This window comes from Poecilia latipinna, unplaced genomic scaffold (genome assembly GCF_001443285.1).
Source record: "Poecilia latipinna isolate Pla-1442-1.1 unplaced genomic scaffold, P_latipinna-1.0 Scaffold843, whole genome shotgun sequence".
Classification (NCBI taxonomy): domain Eukaryota; kingdom Metazoa; phylum Chordata; class Actinopteri; order Cyprinodontiformes; family Poeciliidae; genus Poecilia; species Poecilia latipinna.
The window spans coordinates 283,476-302,654 of NW_015113459.1; the positions used below are offsets into that span (position 1 = coordinate 283,476).

Here is a 19,179-nt window from a genome sequence, read left to right on the forward strand (position 1 = left end):
AATTAATTTTAAAAAAAAAGTTTTTTCCGAAACCTTTTTTTTTTTTTTTTTTTTTTTTTTTTAGGAGTTAATTGTTTTTTATCTCAGTAATTTGCAAAAAAATAATAAAAAATAAAAAATAAAATAAATAAATAATTAAATAAATCACTGGAAAGCATTTAACAAATAGGCCACAACAAATGTATTCTTAGTACATTGACTTTTATCTCATTTGGTGTTCTCTTCCTACAGCCTTGTCAAGTTCAGCTCAGTCCCTTCATTGATGAGATGTCAAAGTACAAATGTTTCGGGTGTCTCCACCGACTGAGTTCTGGTTTAGATTATTTCAGGGTAGTTCAAAAAATTTACCCTGAATCCTCATCTAAATTTCCTTGGGGGGGTCTGGCACGTACAAGACTTTGTCTGAAGGCGTTCACAGTTGATACATTTTAGTTGTGAAAATCACATCTTCTGCCTTGATTTACTTACTCTTCAGAGCAATTTGTGCATTTTAGGAGGGATTCTCCTTTTGCTGGAGCGATAACAACAGTTGGTCTTCTGCAAAGTTCTGAATCAAAAGGGAATCTGAATCTCAATTGCTTGTTAAATAACCTGTTTGTCCAAAGTCGTGCTTTGACGGTTGCCCCAACTGACCTGTCAGAACCTATAGTGCAAAACACCTGAAGGGATATAAGGTTTAATTCCCTGACAGAAAGGTGCCATAAATTGTTTGCTTGTTTATTTGTGTTATTAATTAGGTACACAGGACACTGCCCTGGACTCAGGTTCAGCATGGGCAAACCTTACGGGATGCTCACAGCCGAACTGCTGTCTCAGAGGACATGGCACCCAGAGTCGGACATAACTCATCTGTCAGAAAACATTCCTGATGACGTGTTTCGGAAGTCAATACCAGGATACACAGGTACTGAATAAGTTGGCCAATTTACCCTGCGCAATGTAATAATGATATTGGTTGTTTAGATGCACAAACGACAAAATGTGTTTCTCTTCTTCTTGCAATAAATTTCTGAGTTGTGAACAGTAACGTGAGACCAAAGTGGACATCTCTAAACTGCTTAATTATTCAGGAGAGGCGACAAGTGAAGTGAAACAGTGATACAGCAGAGGGGATTAAAAAGGTCACACGCAGGTGGTTAACAAAACCTGCTAACGGAAGTGAATCACTATGATAAAGCAACAGAAAATATGTCTGCAGCATCTAAAAGTCCTTCAGTTTCTCAGATGAGTTGAATCAAATTCAGTATATTGTCTTTTTTTTATTTCAAAAGTTCTGATTTTAAATCAAAACAACATAGAAAATATTATATTTGAATTTAATTGAATTGAAAAATACTTTATTTATTCCAAAGGGGAAATTAGATGTTGTCATAATGCATATCAACCAGGTATTTCTGAAGAGTCATTATGGATGGTGATGCTGTGCATCTCCTTGCAGTGAAGCTGAAGAGGCCTCTGACTGAAGACTGTTTCTGTATGAAAATCTCATGACTGTCATACAGAAACATAAATAAATAAACATGAAAGTGAGACAAAGAGGAATAAAAAAAAATTAAGCAACAATTATGTTAAGTTTATACTGTTGAAAATTATAAACAAATATTAATTTATGTATAGTAAAATAACCTGGGAAAGTACTTATTTTTCATTTGTTGGATGTAGTATTTGGCACATAAATTTCTTTATCAAGCTACTTATTTATTTCTATGTTTATTGCCAGTTATGTCAAAGTTAGTAAGAACTACTCCTCATTTGCTTTTTGCCGCTCCCCTTAAATTCCTGTCTGGTTAGACAGCCGGGATGTTGGAGTTGGGGATGTGATTAACGGAGGAGACGGCTTGACCTTCTGTATCCATGACGCCTTCTTTTTTAACCCCTCTAGGATTTAGATTCATAGTTCAGGTATTAGTTGAGCTCATGAGATGCTGATCATCTGCTCCAAGTTGTAAAGCCGGTACCTTGTTGCCATGGTTATGCATCAAAACAATATTCCTGACACTGCATGCTGCCCTCTGCTGACAAGCTTTCTTTATGCACTTCATTTAGTTTTTTCACCCTGTAAAAAAAAATTACTAATACTGCCAAACTTGCCCTCTTGGAACCCCACAGAGAATCTATGCCGTTTAGCTCTAGAGAAAGACCGGAGCCACTAACACAGATGAGCTGAAGGCCACTGTTAAAACAACCAGAGCTTCCTTAGCAACTCAGAAAGCCACAGGGTGATCATCTCTTGCACCGATGCAGCATTTCATGCAAAATGAGCCTCTATACCAAGTATTCAGTATAAAGACTATGCAAGATATGACATTACTATTCAGGAAGCTCTCTTTTTGTTGAAAATAAAGTGTTTTATCGGAGGTTATTCACATTTTTCTTAGAAATATATTTTAGTAGTTGCAGAAAACCATAATAATAGAAATGAACGCATATATATTGGAAATATGTAACACTATGAAATGAATATAAGTAATTTTCACTTTTTGAATTAAATTACTGAAATAAGATAATGTTCTAGGGCTGCACCGTGGTGGAGTAGCACCGCTGCCTTGCAGCAAGAACGTTGTGGGTTTTAATCCCAGCTTGGAGTCTTTCTGCAAGGAGTTTGCATGTTCTGAGTATTCAACAATTTTTCACAGTAGGATTGGTGTAAAATTCGACTGCCATCGGAGTCCATACGCACAAAGTCCTAATCTTAGCAAAACTTCTGTTAAAATAGTCGAAAACTGAACCCTTAATGTTGATGTTTTGCTAGGTTTCATTCCAAGAAGTCGGAACTACTACGGCTGCAACTACAATGTGACCTGTAAGAAAGCACAGAGTGAAGTTTATCTGGCAGATCAGGTGAAGCGCCAGCAACGATCAAAGCGTCTTCCTAGCATCAACACCTATGGCAGTGAACACCTTGAAGTAAATTCATTATCTCTCTTACACACAAATCTTTAGCTTCACCTCTCTCTTCTTGTTTCACAATAATGTTGGCAAAAAAAAAAAAGCTAATTCATTTAACGCACAATGTCCTTCTTTGTGTTGGACTGGACTGTCTGCTGCTCCAGCAACTGCCTGATTGCACCATGGATCTACCTCACTTGCTCTCTGGTGTCTGTTTTAGTTATAGCAAGCTCCCTGCAAATTGAATCATTTTTATACCTTTTGCAGATCTGCACTGGTACCGAATTGCATCCATATTGGACATTTCCCTTTGGTGATAATTGCATTTCAAAAGGGTTATTGGTGTGATCTTTTTAGTTTATCAGTTAATCCCAGCACTACTCTTGGATTTAGTGGTTTGCAAGATTTTTGCAAAACCTTTTTAGATTTTTGTTACCACTTTTTCAGAAAGTGTAACTTCAGGGTCTAACATTATGACTACCCATCTAATACAGCACTAGTAGTCTGCCTTTTGGTGGCAAAAAGGCTCACAACAATCAAAGCATAGACTCCACCAGACCCCTGAAGGTGTGCTGTGGTACCTGGCACAAAGAAATCAGTACATCTGAAAAGTCCTGTAAGTTGATAATTTTCCTGTGATTTTCACCCAGAGAGCCAAATCTCCGGTGACAGCAGCGTTGGACAAGGTGTTTGTCTACCAGTCCTTACAGCCTTTCATTCCTCCAGGAAATCCTTACCAAATGGAAGATGATAACCCCAAGAAGTACTTCATCCCAGGTACAGAACACAGAAGAATCTGTCTCTAATTATTCAGACGAGAACCTCTTCACAATCTTAGAGTTTGATTGCTTTCTTTCTTTCTTTTTTATGGAAACTTTATGTAAATAAGGTCACTTCTATTTCTGTTAATATTAATCTAAAGTTTTAAAGTTTCGCAACAGGTTTTTGATATGGGCCATGTCGGCAGTTACCCTGGGCAGCATTAGAAAGGGCCGTCGACCAGATAAACATAAAACACAACATATCATTTGTGCCCTAGAGAAGTTTTGTGATGCATTTGTTGAGTAGGCCTGCCATTCTTCCTGCTGAGGATGGGGAGCCTATTTTACTTGCTTTGTGTTAGATTAGATTTATCCCATTCCAGGATAATATCAGACAATATTATCCCTGTATTTTAATTAGAGGACAGGAGTTTGACCAGGATGCCATGTATATAAGTACTGTCTCTGGTTTATCTATGGAAAATGTACCACTGAGGAAGTTGCGCAATATTCTGGACATTTCCTTTGGGGTGAATGGCTGCTGTTCGACATCCAAAAACCGGCCTGTTAGTGAAGGCATTATTACAAAAAAGGGCTTTTTGGCAAATGCAACAACAGTTATTATTAACACTTATGAACACTTATTTTATAACAAAAGGTAAAACTTGGTCAACCAAGTTCAAATTCAACAACTATCAGTAGGATTTGCTGTGGGGCTTTTTGAAAGGCCACACCAGATGTCTGATTTGTGATCTTGGTTCAGTTTTGATGTGTATTTGGGTTTATTGTTCTGTGGGAACCTGTTATTCTATCCAAGTTTCAACCTTTTGACCTAAACAGTCATCGTAGAATTAAAAACCAAAATGTTTAGGGCGGTGCTTCAAACGTGCTCAACAGGGGTTCACTGGACAAAAGATAAAGAGCCATTCTCCTCTTACATACAGAGTGATGTCTTTTCGCAGGGTTTACAGGACATGTGCCATTTGCCCACAACTTCTATGGCAAAGGATTTTCCATCACCACCAATCAGGCACTAAAAGAGTATGGGAAACATCAGAGACGCTTGAAGGCAGACGAAAGAGATCCAACACACCTGCCCACGTTCTATTCATCCAAAAAAGGCGTGATCCCAGGATTCACGGGGCATATACCAGGTTTGTGCTGCAAAACTGTAAGACCTTCTAGATCATTGTCTTAAGGTTAACTTTAAGACCTTGATGTAGAAGCCAACGCAACTTTACTGGTGAGCTTAAAGCGTGACGCATGTTTCTGCAAAAACCCCCACAGGATACAAGTTTATGGTGGGGGGTACGGTCGGCCGGCTCTCTGAGGTCGCATATGGAAAGACCTTCAGTAAAATTACCGATCCATGAAAGCCTCCTGCTTCCCCTCCATAGAGCACAACAATTCTCTACCGCGAGCAACCTCCTAGAAAAATAAAACTGATTGCAGTTTAAAGTGTTTTAGGTCTTTATTGAGAGACTGATTGTCACAGGGCATTAGAGGGAGCAACCATGAAATAACAAAAACACTGAAGATGTGAAAAAAAAGTTTCACATTAAAATCCTCCATTTTCCAAATGTTAAAAAGAAAAAAAACAAACACATTTTTCTTCCCTTCATAAAATGTTTGAGTAGTCTGTTAAAACATACCTGGCGCACATGTGATACACGACTCAGCCACTAGGGGGCTTACTGTAGCGCAGCAAAACAACAACAACAACAACAACAACAACAACAAAACCAGAAAATTTCCAAAACCAAATGTACAACCAAGCTGTAGATCACTGAAGGATAAGAGCACCTACTGCATGTTTCTTAGTTCATGCACCTACAGTGAGTTCATGCTGGGAATATAACAGGAAAGGAAGCTGGTTAGAATAAAAGTTGCTGGGTTTGATATTTTTGGCACCGACACGAATATTTTAGTTTGTTTGTTTTACCTACTTTAGAAATAAAAACCTAATCTTTGTGGTGGTTTGTAGAAATGCAAGCAAATACAAAGAAAATATATATAAGCACCAAATCCTGATTATCCAGATTGCACCTTATTGAACCTTATTCATTTCGACATTAAGAAAAATGTTTGTATTTGCTTTTATTTATTTTATCAAACTGTGGTCAGAAACTTCACAGAAAAAAAGGAGAAAATACTCATATGTGTGTTTCATCATTTTCTGTGATTCAGAGAGCTTAGAATAAAACGTGTTAACCTGTCAGATTGGTCTATTGAATGTAACTTTAAAAAATTGCACAATTAAATTTTCATCAATTTTACACTATTTGTTTTGAAACATCCCTACTTTTAAACTGAAAAACAATTAGAAAAACATCCTTAACCTTACAAATAATAATCTTTTCATAAAATCCCTAATGGAAAGACATGTTGGTATTCCTGCTGGATAACATTTAGTTGTCTCCCATTACTGTGGTAATATTCCTGCTCTTGTGCTTTTTTTGGTGCAGTGTTTTTGTTGCAGAATAAAAAGTTTAATCGGACTTTGTAGAAGTTGTTCTGCACTTAACATTTTGTGTCATTAGAGTAAGTAGTCACATAGGTATGATTTAGTTTTCGGCACCCAAGCCAGTCTGAGGTGGTCCCAGCTTTATGGATCTAATGGACTGAGCCAAAAGTCCAATCTGAGATCTGTCCAGCTGCAGCCACTGAGATGGTCGCCTGTGCATTTGGAGAAGAAAAGAATAGAAGGAAGTTAATCAGAGGGGAAAAAATGACAGAAGCTACTGAAAAAAAAAATACAGTTGAAAATGAATTAAAATTAAAATTAAGGCTGGGCAATATTGCTTAAAAATAAAATCTCTGACCAAATCCAATTTTCAAATTTAATTGCCCTTTTCCCCTCCATTTCTTTTCCGAAATTACGAAGGAGGACACAAAATATTCTCAAAAACTGTCTTGCATTTGACTTGAATTCAACATCCGAATAAATAGAAGCTGTGAAACACACTTGTCAAACAAGAAGGTAAACTTCGGTTAGGCTGACGTCACTCTGAACTATTGAAACCCATTTCAGCATTGGTTTAAAAAAAAAAAATCAAAAAAAAAAAATCACATTTTCCAAAAATGAAATCCTGAAAAACAGAAAATTTGATTCATAAAATGAATTTATTGCCCAGCCTTATTTAAAAATGTAGTTTTTCGTTTGTTACTTCTCATTACCTTCGTTTTTGTGCTTCAGTGTGAGGCTGGGACCTTTTCTCAGCTCTGCTAGAAACACCAGCTGCTCCAAACAGCTTGGCCCACCGCAGGCCGCTCTGACAGGGACTGTCTTCCTGGACGGAAGCTGTTGCGTTTTGGCTTCTGCGGTCTTTTTCCACTTCTCTCTCGTTCTCCCTACCGTCCGCATTGGTTTGAAACAAAGTAGTACTTCTATGATCTAGGCTGACGTTCACGGCTTTTGCTACACTCTGCACAAAATCGGGCTTGTTTGACAAAGAAGCCGAAAGCGGATTCCTGTTGTTCTGCGTGGCCCCATAATCCTGCTTGCAGCAGCTTGAACTCTGAGACCGTAGAAACTCCTGCTCTCTCCGGTGCGATTGACTGTTTCGCCTGCCGTTTTCCGACTTTCTGTTGGCTTGCAGCTTTGGCCAACTGGTCACAAGCAGGGCGGAGCACGGCTGAGGCGGGAGAGCGTCGCGCTCCTCCGGACACAGCTGTCTTTGACTTAACAGTCGTGGCTCCAGGAGAAGATTCAGGTCAAAGGGCAGCACTGAGAGCGGCTGAAGGAGAAGAAGCAGCTCCTGGAAGAGAGGCTGACAGCGACTCAGTGACGTGAACAGGAACCCCCAGGTGTGGTAGTACGCAGTAACGACATCTGTAAGAAAAAAAAAACAAACCCCACAGACATTCCAATGGCTCTGAAAGAAGTTTAAAGTAAGAGTCGGAGTTTATGTGTCTGGTCTTGCTTTACTTCTAAACACCCAAATTACAAGGATTGTCAACCAGATGCCACACATTTATCTGCAGTAGTCAACATCCTACAAATATGTTCAGGTTTTTTGTAAAGCTCAAGATTGATTTGTGCTTAATCTGAAAGTATCTTGCAAAAGTATTTCAGTCACTCCTTTATTATTTTATTTTATTTTATTTGCATTTATGTGTCGCAGTAGAGATTCTAAACTTTGTGGCATATGTGACCTCAGGACAGCATCTCTGCCTGAGCAGAGACTGACCAAGTGACTGACATCTGCTTACTGGTCTGGCCCATGGTGAAAATAGAGGAGCTGATTCTGTAGACTGGTAAGCTTGGACAGACAAAAAAAAAAAGCTTGTTCATCGATACCTGTTTAGGATAACAACACCTGTTACGTTACGATGCTGTCCCAGTTCATTGGCTCACCTTTTTGACTCTGCAGGTGACTAAGCCAGAACTCCAAAGCTCTCAAGCTGCAAGACAAGAAATAAGCCCAGAAAGTACAGGTTGTATTTCAACTTCTCATATGGTTCAGCAGAAAGGAAGTGACTTCAGGTCTTACTTGAGAAGGCCCATGAGGAAGGCTCTCAGTCTCATACAGTGGCTGGTGAGCTCGGAGCACCGCTTTATTTTGGAAACGAGGCTGTGGAGGACCTTGGTGGACGGACCTACAGCAGAGATAACAATATCTGTGAATTTATCCCTCAAGCATCTACAAGTATCCGGCCAGTCGAAGCACCGGGAAGCAAAACTGCAAATACCCATTGTTGTGGAGATCTCCACCACACTCCAGGAGTGATTGCGGCGCTGCCCAATGATGAAATCCAGCTTGTGGTCCCTCAGCCCGTCCTCTAAAATGTTCTGAATTGCAGGACACAAGTGTTCTAGGACAAGGCCGGCTATGGTGGGACTGTAGGAGCTGTTACCCAGACGCATCTGTGCCGCCAGGAAACACAACAAAAAAAGAAGGGATGCAGACTGTGCTGTAATGTGTGTCCTGCTGCTGACACAAGTTATTTGACTCTTGTGCTGAATTATTGGTGTCATGCTTTCTCTTGGGACGCGTTGTTCTTGGTGCTTAGTTCTGCTGACTCACCTTTTCTTCTGGGTCTCTGCTACTTCCAAAATGAGCCATGATCAGATCCACTGCACCGCTCACAGCTCTCAGCAAACCTGGACACAGCGTACAAGAAACACAAATCTAGACTTCTTTACAGTTTGCTATTTCTGGTAGCAGTTTTATTAAAACTGCTTAAAGTATTTTTTCCATTTGTTTCTAAAAGCCAGTACTGGTTGCTGGGAGGTTCTGACACAAATCTTTTAAATATTTTCCGATTAGTTATTAAAACATATAAGAAACATTTGAGTGCTATCATTTTTTAGGCAACTACAACTTAATTTTAGAAGAAAAACAAAAGATTTTGGTGCTTTTTTTTCTTCCCTTCTACCTTCATTTCTTCATAAATTTAGTTTGAGGAATCTGCAAAAACAGTAAGAAGACGATGGATAGACAAACAGATGGATGATGGACAAACAAATAAATGGACGTAACATTTAAACAGTGAATCGCTGTCACTTTCAATCAGCGAAAATTGAGGTTTGAAAATGTCAGCGTTCCTTTTTCACTCCTTTGTTCTTTTCCATATTTATCTAGAAGTGGAAAATACTTAACCGATGCATAGGAGGCCTGCATTTAAACATGACAAACTACCTTTATGGTTCAATAATGTTCTTAATCGTTTTAAATGTGAACTCTATCTGAACACAGAAGAGTCAGTTTTCCATTTCGGCAGCGTTGCTCTTTTCTGTGCTTTGCTCTGCCTCTCGTCTTTCATCTAATGCAGAGTAGCCCATGCAAATGTCACGGTAAATTCTTTATGCGTGTTGAAGCTGCCTGCAGCTCTTTCTCTTTGCCGCTGCTGCAGATGCCTCCGACTACGAATAAATGCTGTGGAAGAATCCGATGTATCTGATTAACTTTGCATTAAGTGGCGCTTGTGGTGGCACTGGGGCAAAAATGATTAGGTACGATTTAAATATTTATCACTGCTCCATCAGTTTTTGTCTCATCTTGGAGTCTGCAGTCTCTCTCTCTGTTTTTTTTTTTTTTTTTTTTTTTTCACACACACACTCAGGCTGGGGAGCAGAGAGCTCAACCAATCCTGAGCAGGGATGGTTAAAAATAGGTCATGTTTGAGAGGAAGCCCCTTCAGGGTATTGAAGGCACTGCTGCAGCACGCTGAGGTTTTATGCTTTTTTTAGCAGCTTATCCCTGGCAAGATGATACCAACATTGGGCAAATTTTGTTGCAACCAATAGTTCATTTTCACTGTCTTCCAGATTCAAATTTAGTAATAGTCCATAACACTTCGTTGATGCTTGCTTGTGCCTCTGTCCTGAGGTGACCCTCACCTTTCCTCTGCAGATGACTGATAGACATCGACTCGTATGATGTATCCGGCGAGAGGCAGAACTCTGCGGGCGGCCTGCTGTTCAGGATCAGAGACTGGCTGTGCTGACTCTTAGGTGGCTTTGGGCTGAGCCTCTCTGGCTCATCGTTTTGCTTGGGATGCAGGTCTGAGGAGAGGAAAGTGCTTAAAGAAGAGAGGCGAGCTGCAGCAATGAGGGGCTGATGCTGCTGGAGCATCCGCTGTGGTTGTGAGGTTTGGGGAGGCGAAAGGGACGCTCGCAGGCTCGAGTCAGGTTTTCCAGGTGTTATGTGGGAGGGTTTTGAATGGAAAGCAGTTTTTTTGGGATCCTCGTTAGTATCTTTGGATCCAGAAGTAACTTGATTTGGCTCTGGCTGCAGGGTGATCCGGTCCTGAAGGGTGGGAATCCTAACAACGTTGGGTTGATTGTTTGTTGTGGCAGAGTTTAAGCTTGAGCTTTCCTGAGACTCGGCCATCGGTTTAAGATTAGCCTCTCGTGATGCTCTTTGGGACTTTGGACTCCACATGTGTCTGCGGCTGAAACATTTTGGACTCGGAGTGCAGGTGGAGCAGGTGTCAGAGCTGGACGCTGCCTCCAAGAATATTGGGCAGAGGCTCTCCACTGGAGACGGCTGGAGTTCGGACAAACACCGGCTTCTTTTCTCCTTGGACTTGAGTCCGTTCGGGGAGCTAGCAGGCTTGCTGCTCTTTTGGTTTAGGTACTGGTCAAGCAGGCCTCCTAGGAGTTGAGGCTGACACTGTGGCTTTTCTGTGGGGAGCAGAACGAACGGCTGGATAGGCAAAGATGTCGGCCTTCGTGGCTTACTGCAGCGTCCCATTTCCTCGTCGCAGCACCAAACACCTGACAGAAATTAGACGTTATCATCAGCTAAACACAGTATTTTAAATTTGGATTCTTTATTTGTTTCTCCCTCAAAAAGAAGAAAGATATCAAACTTTCTCTCCTTACCCGTGTCGGTGGCGTCTACATCATTGTAATCCCGCTCCTGAATCACAGATGGCTGGGTGGATTCAGCTCCTGTTTCTTGGCATTTGCTGCTATGTGGGCTACGCTGGCTGCCGCACAGCGAACAAGGCATGTGGGAGAAGCTCTGGGTGCCCTGCAAATGTTGCTTCCTGCAGGGGGCAGTGGAGGTGGTGGCAACCTGGTGGTCGCTTGCCTTAAAAAAAGAATATGTATTTATTCACTAAGCAAAGTTTTTGTCATAACTTAGCAATTTACCTGCTGTAAAAAAAAAATTCTCATTTTTACCTTATACTTGTAACGTGTTAATTTTCAACTTATTTTCCACAAAGAATCCTGTTTTTCATCAGTTTGCCTTTCTATAATAATTATTTTTCTTAAAAATATTTTGTAGCAAGTGTTCACTGTCAAGGTTACCGTTTTTGCTTTAGATGATGCATTGCCCAGCGACTGCAGATTTTTCTAAACGCAAAACTGCATCTAATGTGTTGTTTTGTTAGTGCAATAAATGTTCTTAATTTGATTTTATTTACTTGCAGTTTAACAGTTTGCCGAGTTATAATCTTCCAGAAATGAATATTTATTAAGTATTTGCTAAGTTTCACATTGTGAATCTGACAAGAATGAAGTATGTTTTGATGTTGATCTGTGCTTCACTGTGAAATTTCTAATCTAAATATTTTTTTACACACCGACCTCCATGTTTTCCTTGGGTGGTCCTTCCTTTTTAGAGTCAAGAGGGGCCAGAATGGTGCCGCTTCTGTCAGGCCCTTCGAGACAGCTGGTGAGGCTAGACCAGGCGGGGCTTGGCGACAGGGATGAGAGGTCACAGGTCACCAGCTTGTAGTACTTCTGGTTTGTCCCCATGGCCAGCGTGTCCTGACTTCGTATGCATGCAACCAAATCTGCAACCTCCAGCACAGAGAGACCGGGAGCCGCCGGCTCCTGGGAGTAAAGGTTGCAGTTTGAATCTAGGCCGGACGGTGTCGGCTCAGCTTCTTCTCTCTGGGCCTGTTGAGGAACAGGCTGGAGATTGAGGAACACAGACCCCTCAGACGACCGACAGGGGTCGACAGCAGGGCTGCTGAGATCCTGAGGCGTGGCAGGATTGTTGCTTTTGTTGTAGATGGTACAGAAGTTAACCAGGACACCGTCTGAGCTGTTGCAGGAGGAGTCACTCGCGTCTTCTGCGTGAACGTTGGACAGCAGCTCCGGGGAACATTTGTGCTCCTTGAAAATGTTCTCTCGCAGTCTGTCTGAGTCCTGCTCCAAACAAGACAGAAGAGCGATGCCAGATCTGCTCACAGCACAACCCGGGCATCCTGACTGCAGCGAGTCCATCTGGTTAGACAGCCAGTGTTGGTTCCTTCCCATCCCCAGCATAAATCCTTCATTCATCCATTCGCTGTCCAAGTCCTCATGGAGCAGTGCGTCGCTACCGCCGTTGCTCAGCGACCAGTTGGAGTTTCCGTGCAGCACGAAAGAGGAATCCTCGCGATACCTGTGGAGGTTGTCTCCATCGCTGTCTTCGTCCTCCTCGTCCTCATCCAGATCTGGGTTGGGAAGGAACGAGTTGTGTGAGCGCTGGGTGGTTGCAGCTCCGCAGCTTTCCTCCTTGCTGTTGGAGCCCGTCTCTTCTGGCGACGAGTTGGAATCGTACCTGCCGCTGCTGTCGCTGGTCCCCTCTTCCTCCACCCGATCCTCACGGAGACTGCTGTAGCTGCTGGAAAAGGGCCTCCGTCCCCCCGTGAAGCAGTGTTCTCGACTGAGCGTGTCCTGCTCCGGGAGGGACACCGCCCGGGTCAGACCCGACGAGCACAGCCGGCTGGGCCTCTTGGCGGAGCTGCACAGGGCCTGGACCGGAAGCTGCCAGGTGGGAAGCTGCACCACTGGGAAGTGGCACGCTAGCAAGGCGTGACCCGGGAGAGTGGACGCCCCGATCATGCTGTCTCCATGTTCCTAAAACTATCCTGCAGAAGTAAAACACATAAGGGTTTCGATTTGGAGAAAAAAATGCTGAGGTTATGCACGTTTTTAAGCCAAACGAGTTATCTTTAAATAGCTTGTACAGGTTGTTTGCATCTCGATGAGAACAAAAACAAAAGCTTTGGATCAGCTGTTTAAATTTTCATTTGTGATTGAGGTCAGAAGGAAAATAATCCTTGTGAAGCTGCTTGGGTTGTTTTTTTGTTTTTTTTTTCATCCCAAACCTCAGATCTGTGACCTTTGGGATTTATTCAGGTGTCAAAGCACCTGATTAAAAAAAAGAAGAAGAAAGCAGGCTGAAAAAAACAAAGTGAGAGCTGAACACTAAGCAGAACTACAGGATGCTGCTATCGCAGTCTGCACCACCAGACCTCAAACTCCCTCTGTGATGTGTGCCTCTGGGCCTAAGCCGAGTGTTGCGCTCCATAATTCAGTCGACCACTAACAAACCCCTCCTTTCTTTTCCTCTCCGTTCGGACCAACCACAATCACACAGAGTTAGTCAGCTGCTCTGTAACTAGGGCAGCTGCACTGCAGAGATGCTCCGCCGACACTGCTGACAAGTAAATGCACCTTCACATCTGATCGGCTCTTTACAAAGTAAAAAACAACAACAACAACAACAAAAAAACAGTTCTTTACCAGGTTCTAGAGTTGATTAAATATAAAATCAAATACACAACAGATTACACACTGTCATTGTTAATTAAAGAAAATGGACCCAAATTAGCTAAAATGCCTTGCAGCTTCCACACCATAGGGATTCAGCAGGAATGTGATGCTGATAATCAACTGCGTGAGGAAAAAAAAAATATTATGTTTGCAAGGTTGTGTCTAATTCTAGAGACTAAATATTAATATTATAGACAAAAAAAAATAAGTTATGTGCAAATTCTAGTATTTTTAAAAACTAAAACAAAAACAAAAATCCCACAAATAACATAATTAGAAAGTAACATATTTTAAACATAAGATACTTTTACAAGTAATTTATAACTTATGGAATTTTTACTTACAGTAGATAATGTGTATTTATGTTAGAACAGGATAGAGTACTTCCAGCGCCAATTTATTGTTTACTGCACTTGTTTACTGAAGTAAAAAGTCTTATGCAGAAATACTACTATTACAAATACTTTTTCTTTTACTCAGTTAAATGTAACTGGCTACTACCAACTTCTGCTTCATTTTAAGGTAATCTACATTTGCTCATACATGTTTGTTATATGAAAATGGATGGACTTATTGTATCCCTGCTGATTTGCAGTAGAGTTTGATTCAATTAGAAAGAAGTAGGCCAGCCACCGAGGAGGACTGCAGAATTTCTGGGTCCAAGTGGATCAGTCCCGCCTTCATCGGGTTGCAGCACAGAGATGGCTGCGATTAACTGGACTCTGGATGTCTGTCGCTTCATGCCAGCCATTTACGACGGACTGGAGTCACAGTTAAATGGAAGCAGAGGCCGAAGCCTGCTGTGATCATAATGTGGCTCGCTATCTCTGATTTCAGCCTCTAATGAGACAATATCATCCCATCTCAAAATGGTTTGCATTTACTGTGTAATATTGAAGAGGATAAAGGCGGACTTTAGAGCAATTATTTGTCTGAAGAGACATTTGCCTGACATGTAGTGGAAAGTAACTTCTACGCTACTTTGTAAAAATGTTTCTTGAACATTTTGTCATATTATAATCACAAATGATAGTGTTAGACTTTGAAGGTAAGCTCCCCAGGCTGAAGTCTTTTGCAGCATCTAAAAGATTTTTCCTCCAGGATTTTCCATAAGTATAAATAATTTTCCTGTGAAAATGAAGAAAATCATTTCCACAGTATGATGCTGCCGCCACCGTGTTTCAGTGTGGGAATGGTGACATCATGTTCCTTGTTCTTCATAAAACTTTGTTTACTAATATTCGTTAATATTAGAAATGTGAATTGTTTCCCATGAATTTTACTAAAAGCTATCCAAAAGAAGTTATCTGGATATGTAGACCACACTTTTTAGATTTCTAACTGTATTTTTATTTACTATATTTATGTCTTGTATCTGTAAATTTTCACAACCATGTTTTATTTCTCTTTTACTGTACATCAAAGCATGTCAGCTTTCAGAATTACGTTTAAAAGTCGCTTACATAAGTTCATAATTAAGAAGAAGTGTGCATTTTTAATCAATTTTCTCCACCAAAACATTAAAACAATTACACTACCAAAATGTCTAAATTAAGAAGTGGTGATTGAAAAACATAGCACACTTAATGACTCTTAATTTGGAGTGCTTTAGTCACAACATTCCTCAGTGATCTCTTTGGCACTGTGATTGTTCAGGAAATATCCACTTTTCCTTAAAACAGTTTTGGAATTATAAAGGTTTACTTGGATTTTTAATGCCCAGCTCACTCTAAAATGTCCTGCCTGAGTTGCAAGGCCATTTTAGCCAGGTTTGACATCTAGACCTTAATTATTTTCATTATACAGCTTTGTTTAACCTTTTTCTAGCACATTTAGCTTGTTTTCTGAAATAGAACGGTCTGGGAGATTAGCAGCTGCCTTATTGTTCTTCACTTGGAAACAACCTTTATTTTTAAAACTGGAAAATTCTGTGCACTGGAAAATTTTCTCACTCCTGCAGATCAGCTGCTTCTCTAATACTTGATGTAATTTCCTATAAGAACTGTCTTAATATACAACAAAATGCTTCAAATGGCTAATTGTAGTAGTAACTTCCACTTGCTGTTGATCGCATGCATATGATGAGTAGCTTTGAGATAGATTGTAAGAGCTAAGACACACAATTCATTTAAATGCACCAAAGATGAACTTCGTCTTACTATTTTTTCTTGAGTTTTAATAAAATATGACACTCTGCAAACATGTCATGAGGCATTGATCATAAAATACATATTCCTCTGTTATCCTGCCCTGATTTGAAAAGCCAACACTTAAAATAAGTTGTGTTTGTTTTTCACTAGGATTTTGTAAGTAGGGCAACATGATAGATAAAAGAGAGTCTGTGCAGACATGCATAACCAAAGCACCCATGGCAGCAGCACAATTTTCGAAGCAGCTCGGGTGCACAGCAATTTATTAGCATTAGAAAACAAAATGATTTTGACAAGAAGAAGCAGACTGCAGCACTTATGCACCAATGCATTAACAAAAACAACAACAAAAAAAACCCTACTTGAAAACAGCCGTCAGTCACAGTAGATGAGCGCCTTCCAATTGCAGATTCCTCATGAAAACATTTCACAAGCTTGTTTCTCTTCCAGGTTCACACAAAACTGTATAGTTTCTTAATAATAATAAAGCTAAAAAAAAAAAATAGAGCATCCACTTTTAAAATCTATCCATGCTAACTGTGTTGGAGACCCTCATGAAACCGGTCCGGGATGTAGATGCGGACACACACGATCATCATCGGCCCCCACGCCGCCACATCAGCACCGCTCAGACTGCCGGAGATGCTACGTCACGAGGTCTTCAGCCAATTAGAAGAGAGAAGAAAGACTGCTACTAAAAGTATCCAGGACACAAGGTAGGGTAAATGGCAACACGTTCTTTATATGAATAGAATAGAATAGAATAGAATAGAATAGAATAGAATAGAATAGAATAGAATAGAATAGAATAGAGCAACCGCGTCGTTCAAAGCGTCAATTAACCATCAGCATAAAATTTTGTAGCATTTACTCACCACTGCTTAATATTTTGACTATGTGAAGCAGAAAAACAATTAAGTTTTAAAAACCTGAAATATGTCAATAGAAATTATTATTATTATTTTAATCAATAAATGGGGGATGACGGACGGACAGACAGACAGACAGACAGTTCTAAATGGGAAACGTGTAAAACCTCCTGGTCCAGTGTGTTCCACCACTCATTTTTTATGACCTATGTCGCCCTCTAGTGGTAAAGGAAGAAAAAGGAAACCCTTTTTCGTTCTTTGTTTCATCAGAATAGTTCAAGAGCTTCTAGAAAGCTCAGGGTTTTCTGCTTTACTTGCAGGGTTCAGTTTGATTTGGTGTAAAGCAGCTGAGAAAGACACAGTCCAAACCGCTTACTGGTTGAAAAGTATAATCGAGCAGAAGAAAACCTGATCTTGTGAAATTTCTTTAAACGGTGTGTTCAAACCATTCAATCATAGGGAGACATTTAATAGTTGGTGGTGGGAGACAGAAAACCTCTGGTTAAAACATTACATCACTGTTGGACATTGTTTGCGCAGTTTTACTCATTTTAAATAATATTTCTGCTTGTTTTCAACATTTTTGTTTTTCTGCACAGTTTTTATGTTTCACAAATTGCAATTAGACTGTTGTATTTTTTTAATGCACATTATATTTACATGCACATTATGATTTTTTGTTTATTTTCAAAAATGATCCTTCGGGTAAAAGTGCGCTGTTTCTGACAAATGCACAGTATTTTGATGTTGTAATCCTCTAAAATATATTATTCTTAATCTTGTTTTTTTAGATGTAGTTTTCTGATGTTTTTGTTTTATTCTATTCTAATCTATTATAAAGTTCATACTTGGTTGCCCAGAAAGGAGTTCCCTAACGTAATCTGTAAAACGCTTATCATGAAACGTGTAGGGATGGATTCGTATCAAAGAATAATTTGCTTGCTCCTTTTATTTTAAAACTGGCAAGAAATGTGGGGAGTATTTTAATTTGCTGTAACACTGAACAAAAAATGTACAAGCTCTTGAAAAAGGCAGAGTGTATTTGAATATTTACAATGTTTACAAAATATACAAATAAATACATCAGAGGAACAACATGTGCCAATAAAGTCAGAGCTCACAGACTGAGGGTGAACGTTTGTATTTTCTTATCAAACATACATTCAGATTACACAACCAGCCCAGCGATGAGGCTGATGGTGGCAAAGGTTCCTCCATAAAGGCTCTTATTTGAAATGAAAACAAAACAATTACAAAAAACTTCCTTCACGTCTTTTAGTTTGACCATATCGACAGAGGAGGAATTTCACACAGGAGGCTCCATTTGGTTCAGAGTTGTGTTTGTGGGTCTGCTGTGCAGATGGAGTGTCAGAAGGAACAAATGTTTCTCCTGCAAAAGATAAGCAGAAGCGTTAATTGCAACTTGAACTCTGACTTGGACTCTTATCAAGCCACGCAAAACTCATGTGGACACATCGTGAAACCCTCACAGAAATGTGATCACATTCAGATGTGTAAGTCACATTAAGGATTCCTTCTTTCTCCTTTAAATGTCATATTTGCTTCCATAAATAGCTAAAAACGGAGTGTCTACACGCACACATTCACTATCATCGGGTGCTGTAAAAGTGGTGACTAAAAATAGAGTATTATTGAGCTTCACAATTCGGTTTTACCTGCATTGGTTTGTGCCACACTCTGAAGGATCTCTGCAGCTGGCTCCGACAGGTTTCAGACTGTTCCAGCGCCACAGCAGCGATCGCTTCGTCCTCTGGATCAGACTGTCCCAGTTGTCAGGAACAGGTACTGAGTTGACCTGCAAAAGTAAATATTTGACCGTTTAGAAGCTCTTTTATTGAGTTTTTTTTTTTAAAATCCAATACAAGAAATATTCATTAACTTTAAAAATCATAACAGGCATCTCAACCCACCTGTGTGAGACATATAAGGGACAGAAAAACAGAAATGATGATGATTTTTTCCTGAAGCGTAGTCATGCTGTTTGCAGATGAAGCTTGTGGAAGATGCTGCTTTCCAGGCTTCCTTTGCCGTCTCCCGTTCCTTGTATTAAATGCTTTAATTGGGTTGGGGAGGAGTCAGCCTCTCAGTAATTCCTTCATTGCATGTGTTACTGTAAAGGTGGACGTTTGGCAGAAGCGGTGGCCTGAGTCAGAGTCAGTGATCCTCAGGCACTTATCAGTTTTATAATGACAACCAAAGTCAAAGTTTATCTGGAGGCATCCAAAGTACACTTTAATCTGGTAATGTAGGACAAGTTCACGTCAGAGGTAATATGAACCTTAAAGGGGCTGCACGGCTTCTGCTAAGTAGATTTTATGAAAAATGTCCAGAAACGTATGAGTAGAAGTTTGTTTTTTCAGATAATATCGAGCTACTAGAGCTTAGCTTAGCATGTAAAAGGGAAGAATAACAAAACAGCTGATCTACTGTTACTCGGAGCACATAGTTTTCAATATGCTTGAACTGATTCTCTTCATGTAGTTTTA

The 19,179-nt window shown here is 40.3% G+C and overlaps 2 protein-coding genes across 2 annotated transcripts in view; one reads left to right on the forward strand and one right to left on the reverse strand.

Annotated features, from left to right (window-relative positions):
• Positions 1–5,108, forward strand: part of cimip2b (ciliary microtubule inner protein 2B) — an 8,643-nt gene extending 3,535 nt beyond the window's left edge. The window contains exons 2-6 of the mRNA XM_015047802.1: positions 738–904; positions 2,753–2,907; positions 3,540–3,666; positions 4,613–4,804; positions 4,938–5,108. Coding sequence (XP_014903288.1) covers positions 738–904; positions 2,753–2,907; positions 3,540–3,666; positions 4,613–4,804; positions 4,938–5,023 — 727 coding nt within the window. The 3' untranslated portion in view covers positions 5,024–5,108. The remainder of the gene's footprint in view (positions 1–737; positions 905–2,752; positions 2,908–3,539; positions 3,667–4,612; positions 4,805–4,937) is intronic.
• Positions 5,106–16,501, reverse strand: LOC106956768 (iporin). The gene is made up of 10 exons (XM_015047798.1): positions 16,166–16,501; positions 11,692–12,965; positions 10,981–11,191; positions 9,994–10,872; positions 8,678–8,754; positions 8,343–8,517; positions 8,144–8,249; positions 8,008–8,054; positions 6,828–7,482; positions 5,106–6,326 (listed from the first exon to the last, which is right to left on the reverse strand). The coding sequence occupies exons 2-10, from the start codon at positions 12,937–12,939 to the stop codon at positions 6,215–6,217; spliced, it is 3,510 nt and encodes a 1,169-aa protein (XP_014903284.1). The 5' UTR covers positions 12,940–12,965; positions 16,166–16,501; the 3' UTR covers positions 5,106–6,214.
• Between the last annotated feature and the right edge of the window lie 2,678 nt (positions 16,502–19,179).